Raw genomic sequence first — 12,851 nt, forward strand, 5'->3', positions numbered from 1 at the left:
CACACACACACAGACACACACACACACACACACACACACACACACACACACACACACACACACACACACACACACACACAGACGCAATGCCACAGTGCAGTAATCTAAGCTGCACCCGGGGCAGAAGTCACCTTGTCTGTTACATCAACAACAACAAGCGCTCCTTTCATGGGACAAGTCCTGTTCTGTCCAACCACCGGGGTCTGTCAGAGGCACCTGGGAATAGTCCTGTCTGTCTTCCTTCCTCTCTCTTGTCTTTTTTTCTCCGCCCTGCAAATCATTCACTCATCACCCCCCTTGTTATCTTGAACTAGACCTCAAGGTTATGTTTAAATTTAGGGTTTATCATGGAGACATTGACATAAAAAGAACAGTACCAGTTGTCAAGTGAGATATGTTTAATCTGTCTAATTGTGATGCTCTCGGAGTGCCTGAGTTACATATTTTGCATTGTTTGTCTCGTAGAGTGCCAAGAGTCTTCAGAACAACAAGGATTCACGCATCCTGTGGGCCAAAGACGACTTTTTACTCACCACTGGCTTTGATATGGTGAGAAAATCTTCGACACAGCTGTGTCACAGTGGTTTTTTTTTTTACACCTATTAGGGACCACAGTAATATATATCTATTTGCCAAGTGGTTAGATTTTTTGTTAACATGGATATTAGCCATTTTTTTGTTCAAGATTTGTTTAATATCATCAAATACCAATGTAATTATTAAATTTCACCACTCAAGGCTACATTACTGGAGTAATACTTGGTAAAAAAATATGAGGTGCAAAGTGAACATTGATTTAGGTCTTAGAAGTAAGGATGATTTTTAACATGGTCGGGCAGTTAAGCTGTTAGCCTTCATTTACTAACAGCACTGTTAGTATTATCAATCCAGACTCACTGGCTGGGTCCAAACTCACCAAGCTGACCCTACTTACTTTCTGAATTATAATTATGAAATTAATCATATCCAGCATTTTTAATTATCAGATTAATGTGCACTGTCTTATACTAAAAATACATTCCTGTGCTTTGTCTTTCCTCTTGAGATGACATCGTAACATAGAGAATGACAAATAAAGAACAACACTGCACCTGTCAGTGGTGGTTATGACCATCAGACCAATATATTGAGGGGAAAAAAATGTATTGGTTTTGGTTGCTTGTATGTCTCTTATCTGTTGGTGTGGATTTCTGTGTCTGCCTCTGTTCATTAATGTCTCATGTTGTTGTGTGTATAGATGCGTAGCCGGGAAGTGAGGTTGTGGGACAGTAGGAAGCTGAGCTCTTCTCTCAACTCTGTGTCACTGGGCACTTCCAGTGGGTGAGTAGAACATCAGTGTGCAACCACTGCCCCCCATAACTGACTGGCCCAGCCATGACACTGCCTCAAATGCCTGTCAGTGAGAGTCATGTGTCACAGAGTGTCTCTCTGTGTGATCCGACATACTTAGCATGCAGTGTGTGTGTGTGTGTGGAATGTGGATATTAGTGTGTGGTATGGATGGCCTCCGCATATTGTGAAGCTTCCTCGCGGCTGTACGGCCGGACAGACAGGCCGACCTCCCAGAGCTCTAACACTGTCCCTCCACATTCCTGCCATTTCCTGGGTCAGAGCCACACGCATACACACACACAGAGACTCCTATCCTCTCTCTCAGCGGAGGAGAGAGTGTGTGTGTGTCCTTCTGTCCATAACCATTGTGAAGGGTCAGGCAACAGCAGTAGACACATTGACACCTCTCCCTTCAGCTCTCCGCTTGTCATTTCTGCTCCTGACCTTCTCTAGTCCCTTCGTTTATTTTTCCAAACACGGCTGCCGAGGACTGGAGGAGAGCGGGAGCGTGGCCGGGCTCCAGAGAGGAGAGGAATGGAAGGATGGAGGAAGAAAGAGAACAGAGGGGGTGGGAGTGAAGGCTCCTTTGTCAGATCCAGCTCATCCATTTTAGTATAAACAGGTTGGCGGGCCAAGTCATTCCAAACCAGAGCTGACCAAACTTTACTAGGTCATGCAGCATTGAATAAATGTATGATCATCAATATGACTGTAAGAAGAGGTGCGTGTTTGCTCTGCCTTTTCTGTGGCAGCACAGATTCCACATCTGTTCTCTGGCTTAGGTATTTGAGCGTCTGTATGTGCCCATGTTTGGTTGCAGCAAGGAGCAGAAAGCGTGAAAGATGTACAAGGTAGATCTTTGTAAATAGTGAGAACTGTTTTTATGAGGCCAAGACTATCATAAGGAAGCAGTCATTGTTTTTCCTTTCCTTTTGGAATTTGTCTGTGAGAGAGAGAGAGAGAGAGAGACGTTTAAGAGAGACGTTAAAGAGTTGACACAGCGGGGTCCTAAATAACAATCTCCGCTCTCCCTCCTCCCACTGCCCTCATGCTCGCCACTCATCTCCATTTCCTCCACTTCCTCTTTCTGTTGAGTGAGACAGACAGTTGCCTGTCTCAGTGTCTCTTTGACGTCCATCGCATTTCATGGAAATGAAGGATATCTGATGCTACTGCTGCCACATTTTTTAACATCCTATTACCAAAGCAAATATTTTTTTCATATTCTTACTAGACGTCTGGAAAAATCCCCACAAGTGATAATTAGTCATTTTAACTGGAAGGGTTGTCTCCTTGGTGCCTTTGTTTATAGACAGAGGAATGTTGAAGTTTACTTAAGAGACACTGTTTTGTAGGTGTGATGATGGCACAACTCGAAGAGAATGTACCAACAGTGTGAGGATTTCTACCGAATTATCCTGCTCATCTGGGGACAAGCTGTTAAGCATTCCTGGTGCCTTTTTACTCAGCCACTGTCTGGTTTTCTCTGAGTCTGTCTAAACTTTCTCAAATAAACAGAGGAGCAAATCATCTAAGACTTATTGAACATATTTCATTAGCTTTGAATTGTGATACAAATTCATTTGAAATACTGAGATTTTTTTTTTTTTTTTTTCCCCCGTTGGATGTTCAGTAATTGTACGAGTGCGTGTGTGCTGACCTGTCTGCAGTATGTCTTGTATTAAATCACTTCAATCATGCTATCGTATGCCGGGATGGTGTGTCAGAGAGCTATCACTCCCAAGGCCACATCCCCTCCAGATGCCTGCAGACCAGCTCTGATATAAAACAGGTAGACAGTCAAATGGCAGATGAGACCTTGCCCTTGAGAACTGCCATTCTTTCTTTTCTCCTTCCGTCTCATTTCTCACGACTTCTCTGCTGCAATATTGCCTTCACCCTTCAACTGATTTTCTTCCCCTAATGTTTTCCATTGAGCCAGAAAGATTTCTCTTTAAAGCTATATTAGACTCTGGCAAAGCAACTTTAGTGTTTTCCCCCATTTTCATTGAGCTCTTTTTAATCTACATTACACATACGTTTATCTTTTGTTAAATAGGTCTATAAGGGACTCTTTATGTATATTAGCAACTCATTAACACAATCCCTCCACACACATTTTTCCTTATTTATCCCTCACCTCCTCCCTTCTTCTTGCTCTTTCTAAATGTAGCTGCAGCTTTGACCAATGTCCCGTCTCGGCTTTTCACCCAAACTGCTGTTGCAGGCCGAGGCTGTGTTCATGTCTGGTAATCTCTGTAATAGGAAGTATCCAAAACTCTGTCAAAAGTAAGCAAGCCTTCAGGAGTTAAATTGAGGGGAAAATGTATTCACCTCGTCTTATTCAGTCATATCCACCAAAGCGCTGGCCAAACACTTTATATAGCCAAATTGCTCCGAGGCGCAGTCTGCAATCAGCAGTCTCTGATAAGAGCAATGGCTGGCCTGTTTCGAGGTTTTGAGCAAGGTCAAAATGTACATTGCTGCTTACTGTTTACTCAGTCTTACTGTATCTGTTTTTATCTATGTTTTATTATACATCTGGGGGACAGAGGCTCGTGTCTGGGCCTCCTTCCAGGCATGCTAGCCTCTATTTACTCAGTATCTTACTGTGCAGTGTTGTTTCTTAGGCAAAGGCACCATACTTTCCATCATTCAGCCTCCTTCAGCAATGGGCTGTCCTCATGTTCCCTTTTGCCGTCAGGGCTTTAATTCTTTGTTTCTTGTTTGTGAGCATGGTGGGTTTTCTGTGGATAATTTTGTTTTAGTTCAGCATTGCCTCAGTGCATGTCTCTTGTGTATGACGAAGCAGCTATGAAAAAGACAAAATGCAATAATCAAAAGGAGACCTTGTCTCCATTTCTCTCTGCACTTGATAAATTGAACCATGAGCAGCTGAGGAAGGTCAAAGTCAAACATCCATAGTGGAGCATTTCCTCCCTGTCATTTTAGGCCTGAGGTGCATATAAAGATGGATTTGTTCTTTTTTTCTTGCCTGTTTTTAATTAAAAGGGCCGTGGTAAACATGCTGTGTAATTGGAGCAGCGAGCTGGCTTGTATCAGGTTAACTGTGCTCGTCCACAACATTCAGTAGGACTGTTTTCTTTGGAGTGTCACAACATAAAGAGGCCCTGGAGCATGAGCCAGTAAAATGGGGTTGTGGGTGGAATATAATTTGGATGGCGAATAATGGAGGGGAAATGTTTATTTTTTGGTTGGGGTTGAAATGGAGACTGAAAAATTGAGGCATAGAGGGTGATGAGTCTGAGAGGGGTGTTTTTAACTGTGTAAAGGTAGCTATTACTGCAGGCCCGTTTTCCATACAAGCTGCAGATCTGCACATTGGAGAACAGCGTGGATCTCTGTGTACTGCTGCCTCCCTCATACTCTTCCTTCTATAAACGTGAATTATAATAATGAGTTTAATAGGGCCTCCAAGCCAGCTGCAATCAGCGAACTTTACAACTGGGCACGATTGCAAACAGCTTGCCGTGTAAATGCTTGAGACGTCATGATAATTATCCATACTCCCCTGCTTTAGCACCAACACACACAGATTCACCGCACTCCCAGATTTAATACAGCAAGGTCTTAATGATGCGTGCCTGTATGGTAGCTTGTAATCGTGTTATAAAGCTGACAGTGAGTTCTCCGAGGGTCAGTTGGTTGGTCAGGATTCAGCGTGACCAAATAATAACCTCAGAGAAAGTGCTGGCTTCAACCCTAACCTCCGTAATAGTCCTCAGATACTACCAATGTTCTGCTCCTCTTCTCAAGCACATGAACACACACAAGTGAACACATGTGCATGCGCACGCAATTACTCCTCTTGTTGGCGTACCTCTGCACCTCTGTCTTTTTTCTGGCATGAGGCTGATTAAAACAGATCGCTGTGACCTGGTGCCCATCGCTATCCAGCCTGCCGATTGGAGAAGACATAAGCCTGTCCCCGGAGAGCCGACCCCACTGTTTTCCCAACCCAGTCACGGGTTACACAAAGAGCTCACCCGATGAGGCAAGCAATGCTGACAGACTGTGCTGTTAGCTGAGAGAGAGAGAGAGAGAGAGACAGAGAAAGAGACAGAGAGAGAGAGGAAGAGAGGGAGAGGTTTTGCGTTGGATGGATGGGAGGGCCCCAGGTGTGAAGCACGTGCTCACAACCTCTGTTCACTCTCCACCATCTATTTCTGTGTGTTTTTCTACCAGGGTCGTGCTTGAGAGCAGGGCCCAGTCATTGGGTGTAATTGAGCCAAACCCCCTTTAATCAGATGGATTGAGAAGAGGCCTGTGCCCCAGAAGGGAACAAGCCTTTTACAGAACAGTCCCCCCTTTCTCCCACCCCAGCCCAGGCACTCTAAAATCAGTCCCAGCTGAAGGCTTTCCTGTGGGGATTAGGTGCAGCTGCAGCACTACTAACCAAACCGGACCAAAAAAAAAGAAAAGGAAAAATGCCACAGAATGTTTGAACGATAGTTTGACCCCGCTCCATTCTCAGAGTTCACTTTCTAAGAGAAAAAGGAGCTTTGTTGTTTGGGTCCAGCTCAGGAACTCATGTTTACGGTGGAGAGAAATGCAAAACTACAGTCTTAAGGTGATCCTCAGGGTCAAGTTGACAGTTCAGCTGCTGCACCCCCCCCCCCCCTCTCCAGGATTACCCTGGGGGATGGTACAGGGTAAAGATGTGACCGCACACGCTCTGGCAAAGAACCTGAACTCTGTGTTCTGACAGTTGAAACATGGTGTCTGGAATCTGTTAGTCATTTGGGGTTTGAGTTTGTGATTCGGTAGAGGGGGAGTTCGACCAGGAAAAGAGGATGAAAAAGGAGGGGAGGGAGCTCTGAGCTCTCTTATATGTATTTTTTTGAGATATTGTCTCTCTATTATTTTTATGTTCCTCTAATGGAAGCTCATGTGGCAACCATAAACTTATTTTACTCCGTAAAACCTCCTCAGAGAAGTCCTCTGTCCCTCTTTCAAGCCCTGTTATCAGCTAATTTATTCCTGGGCCCTACTAACCTGTCAGAAACAAATACAGCCTTTATCCTTCAGTGAATCCTTTCACTATCCTCATCTGGCCGTCTATTAGGCCTGTTGTCTGTAACCATTTGTTCCCCTACTCCTCTATTTCTTACTTTCCTCTCAATCCCCCGCAGATGAAACAAGTGGTACCAAGGAGCTGAGTTTTTGAAGGTGCTGATATCTGGGATTCTAATTAAGTGTGTTTTTTTTCTAAGAGCAAAGCCTAATCGAGCCTTTCATAACTGGTAAAAAAGACGTGGAAGTATGTGGAGCGTTTGGCAGGGGATATTTAATATAATTCACAGAGGGTTTTGATTTCATCCCGCAGGTATGTGCTCAGCACTCCAGGGATCAGAAGGACCCTTTTGTGTGAACCCACCACAGAAGGAAAAATAGAAAAAGTCTCTCCCTCCCACCTTCAGCTACCTCCTTCCTTCCTACCTCCCCCTCCTCTTCTTCCATTAACCTTTACTTTTCTTTATTTTCTTTTATGGTTTGGCTTATAATTTCATGCAGACTAAACTGGAGATGATTTGTCAAGGGGAGCTGCTCTGCATTATGTGGCATTTGAGAACGTCTTAATTCTGTTAAGGTAACTGCACAAATGACTCAAAACTTGAAGGCTTCTTCTGGAACCTCACTCTCATCTATCTCAGTTTTGGAGTTTGAGACAGTGTCAGACTTCACTTTCCATCCTTTATAAAAACAGCAGTAGAGTTGCACTTGCAGCTGCACATATTGCTTTTCTCCAACATCTGGAAAAAAGGTTATTTTTTTCCCCCCCTTTTATTAAAAATGCACTGGCAATAACATTTGGGATCTTTGCCCTACCAAAAGCCTTCACACTCGTTTGGCCATCCCAAGTCCATTTCAGCACTTTTCTCCCCGCTCTGTGGGGTAGATATCCAGTAGCCGTGCTCCTGATAGAGATGTGAGGAAGGCTGGGCTAAAGTGGAACCAGCACAGGCTATTATCCACAACACATGGATGCAATCCTAAGAGATGAATAAACACATTGCTATAAAGTCAGTGCAAGGGGATAGTATTTGTGGAGGTGCCACAATGACAGGTTCAAGGAGATCTTCCACAGTAGGAGTAGCCCACGAGGTTGACTTAGTGCTTCATTTGTTCTATAATTATCCTTAGTTTCAGGGATACTGTTTTCCAAGTCCTCGGGTATATCTATTTAATATACTCGCTTTCAATTTCCTTTACTATGTATTTTTTTTATTCAATTTGTCTGCCATATCTTGCTCTCTTTCTATTTATGCATTCTTAAATACCCCCCTCTTCTTCCTCCACAACTCTCTTTCAACACATGTATTTGTTTTATAAGATGCATGATTGTCCCTTTCACAAAAATCAGGAACCGTAGCGCGGCAGAGCTCCCGTTTTTAAATCATGCCTCGCTTCTGGACGGCAGGCACCTCCTGGATGCTTGCCACCTCGCTCTTCTGTGGTAGAAGGAACAATTTGAGCGATGGAGAGAAGTGTGTTTCCCATTAGTAGCTGGTTTCCTCTGCCCTGCACCCCGCCCACCCCCGCCCTGCAGCCTGGCCTCCGCTGCTGCCTCTGGGACTCCTGCAGATTGGCAGCCTGTCACTGCACACCTCATAACCTTACAAAGAATAACAAATGTACAAAGGGAGTGATGGAGAGACTGCGGTATTGATGCACACAGACAAATAGGAGTTGCTCATGCCCACATGTGTATAGACATATATATACTGTATATATATATATATGGGAGAGACGGATAGGATGGACCCTCCAAAATACACACCACTGATTTGTCAGTATGAAAAGCCATCTGATTTATTGTTGTTGAAGTCTGTACTTGTTTTTACATTCAATTCAGATGAACTGTGCGGATATTATACTTACCCCCCTGATGTTTGTGAAACATAATCGAACAAATCAGGATAAACTGAAATATTCTCTTTGTATTCTGTATTTGGTGGCCAGTCAAGACCATTTCACTTTCCATTTCACATTTGACCCAAAAAAAACAAAAAAACAAGTCCTTGTTGAATTGGCTGTGTGTTTAGGATTGTTGTCCTCCTTCATTATAATGCACTACTGTGTTGTCTCATGAATTTAGATTTGTTGCCTGATAGGACTGGAAACTGTGTTTCTGTGTAAGTCTACATTCATTCACCCACCACTGTCAGAAGTGGCCGAGCCAAAACCCAGGCACCATTATGTTTTACAGATGAGGTGGTATTCTTCTTGGATCAGGATTTGTTGCTCTTTTCCTTAATGCTTTAATCTTTCTATCACTCAGGTACAGGTTGATCTTTGTGTCATCTGTCCATAACATTCTGCATTTCCACAACACTTTACAGGTTTCTTACTTTACTATTTAGCAAGGACCCCCCCCCTTCTCTTCCCTCTCTCTGATTTTTCAACCTCATGATGGCTTCTTTGTTCCTCCTGACTCCAATGGAAATGTCAAAAGACTTTCCTAGGTGACATTTCTGTTGTGCATTAATTAATGACAACGTGAAACACACCTGCTCAAGAAACATTTATGCAGCCAGTTATCTCATTATGTTTGATAAGTTCCTATGAAGCTAAAACTTGGTGCTTGAACACTATAACCATTTCATTTCAGATCCAGCCATAAAAAACAAATAAAACTCAACAAGCGTCGCTGTCCAAATACTTACAGCCAATCGTGATTGCCAATAGTGATGGCAAAGCTTATCTCGTAATGTCTCGGCAAATGACTTTTCCCATGTGTAAATGGTATGTTTAAGATCAGCATAGCACTCATCCACATCTGGAACTATAGCAAAACCAGCCCAAAGTGAGTTTGAGTGAGCAGACTTTTCCTATCATTTAATAGGGAGAGCAGGCAAGGTGGATTGTCTGCTCATTGTATTCTCTTTTATGATCATGTTTCCATGATAGAAACCAGTGACCCTGGGCCCGTCACTGGCAGACCTGCTGCCTCAAAAGGCAACTGGAGAAAACAGAAGGAAACACTTTATTAAAGAGGCTTCCTGATTGGTCGGTGACAGGTGGGACACGTGCTCCTGGCTGATGTCACTTCCCATGTGGGCCCTATTTGTCTGCCCACAATGTGGAAACATGTCAGTGTCAGTGAGGCAGGAGTAATATGCCATGGTTAGTTTAATGGGAAAAGTGCTGAGGCATGCTGCTGCTCATCGTCTGTGTGTGTGTGTGTTTGTCTGTGTCTGTGTGTATGTGCTGTCACTACATGACAGGTCATATGATTGGATGCTCTAATGCCTCACTGTGTTTTCATTGTGCTCATGTGCCAGAGGTTGAGACGGGTGTAGTCTACATATTTGTACTTCATTTGTGTGTTTGTGCACACACGTTGCTGAGTAGCAGGTGGACAACGGAGCGGAAAAGAGCAAGGAAAAGACTGAACAGCATCACCGCCTGTCAGATTTCACTCGTCTCTATGGAAATGTTATGACAACATAGGCTGCTCTGCACCTGCATGACCTGCCTGGCTTTTCTGCCCAAGGTTGTGTGTGTGTGTGTGTGTGTGTGTGTGTGTGTGTGTGTGTGTGTGTGTGTGTGTGTGTGTGCCTGTGCAAGTGCACTTGGCGTAAGCAGATTAAAAAATTTCATCAAGATGTAATTGGTGGGAGAGTGGAGGAGGTGGTGGTGCCCAGGAAATAATTTCCCCATTGTGCAAAGCAAGTTGGAGTGGGAGAAGAAAAGAAAAGGTAGAGGACCCTCAGGGGGAACACTAGTTGGTCTTTAGTCTGTGTGCTCTTAAAGAAACCTCTGTGGACTTTCCTGCTCTAACATAGACTCAAAGTCCTCTGTATGAGGCCAGCTAACATTATTTCAGCAAGGTCAATTAGTCAGCCAGCTATTGTATGGGTGCTTTGTGGGGTTAGTGGGGTGGGGGGGTGGGTGGGGGGTGGGGGTCAGGGGAATGAGTTGGGGACATGTGGGAGGTAAAGGTCTTGTAAGAGTTAGGTGTGTAAGCCCTCTATTGTGTTTTGTCCAAAACTGGTTTCCTCTGGCAACAAAAGATTATGAGGAAAGCAGACTTCACGTTTAAGTTGAAGGCTTCTTTAGTTTTAACACTACAAGGCTAATTTAACATCTTAATCTGCCATTTCAAATTACTGCAGCACCTGTTAAATTGTGGTGTTTGGCTAAAAATGGACCTGCCAGCATTGGTGCAATCACTGGTGTATGCAAACAGACCTGCACGGAGGTTAGAGGGGTGGTTAGAGTTTGGGTTAGGTGTTGTTTTTATCTATTTTTATGTAAAGCAGTTTGAATTTCCTCTTGTGGATGAAATGTGCTATATAAATAAACTTCTTGCCTTGGTTTGTTGGTTTTCCGATTACAAAAGTCCTGAATACTCATAAAGTGGTTCCTGTCCTGGTCTATTATCCAGTGAAGTGTGTGTGTGTGTTGGGGGGGGGCAGGGCAATGCCATTAACCCCAACACAGGGGCATACGTCCAGTGTACTTTGCATGCTTGTGTGTGTGTGTGTGTGTGTGTGTGTGTGTGTGTGTGTGTGTGTTGAGGGCATGTAGGGCACAGGTGTCTCTCATACAGCAGCCCAACCATAAGCTGGAGGGGCCGCATTCTTACTGGCAAGCTGGATCGGTCAATCTCACACACACACACACACACACACATGCGTACATGCACACGTCATACACACATATACATGCCTGGACGGATCTGCCATTTCTATACCTTTTTCAGCACAGGCAGACCATCACCAAACAGTATTCATCATCACTCAGCAGGATTTGACAGGTGGAGTGACATAAACTTAACCATCCATGTCTTTGTTTAGCCGTGCATTCAAACGTAGCATAGGTGATACTTTAACAAGATAGTATACTTTTAAACATACAGTATGAATTCTACCTCTTTGTTTTTCTTTCTTTCTTTCTTTTTAGTTTAATTCAGTTCGGTTTAAATTGAATATATATAAATAGATGTCTCAATTTGCTCTCTTCTTTGAGTTCCTATTTTCCTTCAAAACTAGGAACTTGCGTTGTGTAGCGTAGTGGTTTAAGCAGGCGCCCCATGTGTAGAGGCTACAGTCCTCGCTGCAGTCGGCCCCGGTTGCCAGTGTTGTACCTACATGTTTACTGTATCCCGCTGTTTTTCCTTTCCAGTGGGTTTCTTTATGTGCCAGCTGTGTGGATTGGGTCTTGGAGAGAGAGTGAAAGAGTAACTCCTTCACAAAGCACCTTAGACAAACATGTTTGACCAGAAGACCAGCCCGGAGAAAGAGGGAGGCCCAGTTGCGGGGAAATATTTAAGGGACCACTTGTTCCTTAGAGGCCAAAGGGACAAAGCTGGTGAGCTGCTGGGCCTTTCACTCTGACCTGCCTGGGTGGTGTGCAAGGGCAAAAAAAAAAAAAACCTTTCATCAGCACTGGACTGAAAAAAAACACTGGCTTGATGGATGAGTGGCGATAGAAATTTATACACACGTGCGTTGATGAGGTGGGCTGTATTATTCTTAACTGTTCGCCACACATCCTGGCCATCATGGTCCATCCACGGTCCGCTGCTGCTGTGAGGCTGTGGGCACTCATAGCTGTGAGCTGGCAGGCTGCGCACTGTCTCCACAGTCGGCTACGAGCTAGCTACTGTGCAAACTAACACAGGGGCATAAGCATTCAGTCATTCATGTCATCTATTTTTTTTTCTTTTTTTTTTTTTCTTCATGCACAGCGTCAGTCTTTTGTCAACACAGTGTCTTTAATTTGAACTGAGTGATGAACATCTAACCTCATCCAAACCTGCTGACCTTCAGAAATGACACTTTGCTGCTCGGTTCAGTGTTGGTTCGAGGAAGACGTCATGTCTCCACAGTGTCTTCTTGAGCAGTATCTGTCCTCGTTCTGCGACAATGTCTCCAGCTGTTTATTTTTCACTCCCAACTTTGTCCTTTCTACAAAAGAAAAACTTTCATTGTCTCTCTCTTCTTCCATGCTGCTTCCAGATTCTGAATGGAAAAAAGATCGGCAAGATCACAATGTCACAAATTCTGCCTGATTTTCTGCTTTTGTGCAAGTGTTATCTCAGCAATTTTGTAGTGGCAGAGATGAACTGGATTTTTATAAAGCTCTCTTTGCTCCACTTTGACCTTGCACTGTTCTACATGTGCTGTTACTCTTAAGTCTCTGCCCATGTCTGACAGCAGAATTGTTTATACCTGTTCCAAATGGCTACAGTTGTGGTGTGAAAACCTGCCATCACAGAGAGATGAAGATAACCCTGCGTAGTTTTGGGCAGTCTTTCCTCAAAGGCATTTCATTTTGTTTTCATACAAAAAACATTTCTACGAAGAATCAAAAAAAACGTCTTAAGAGAGATGTTAATACCCTTCCTGCCTTCTCACCTCTGCACATCTGGCCAAGCATTGTGTAAACAAGGCATGCTTGCAAGAAGGTGTGGTCCTAGGTGTCTCTGGAAGGTTTTCCACAATCCCTCAGCATTTTTGTTAAAGTACTCCAGAGGTTTTCAAACTGAA

The 12,851-nt window shown here is 43.8% G+C and overlaps 1 protein-coding gene across 1 annotated transcript in view; it reads left to right on the forward strand.

The window, feature by feature from the left end:
- The first annotated feature begins 429 nt into the window (after window positions 1-429).
- Window positions 430-12,851, forward strand: part of LOC111667526 (coronin-7-like) — a 77,950-nt gene continuing 65,528 nt past the window's right edge. The window contains exons 1-2 of the mRNA XM_087178529.1: window positions 430-549; window positions 1,238-1,320. Coding sequence (XP_087034655.1) covers window positions 547-549; window positions 1,238-1,320 — 86 coding nt within the window. The 5' untranslated portion in view covers window positions 430-546. The remainder of the gene's footprint in view (window positions 550-1,237; window positions 1,321-12,851) is intronic.

Source organism: Seriola lalandi, unplaced genomic scaffold (genome assembly GCF_002814215.2).
Source record: "Seriola lalandi dorsalis isolate HSWRI2012SDOR001 ecotype SW California unplaced genomic scaffold, Sedor1 jcf7180002054690, whole genome shotgun sequence".
Lineage (NCBI taxonomy): Eukaryota > Metazoa > Chordata > Actinopteri > Carangiformes > Carangidae > Seriola > Seriola lalandi.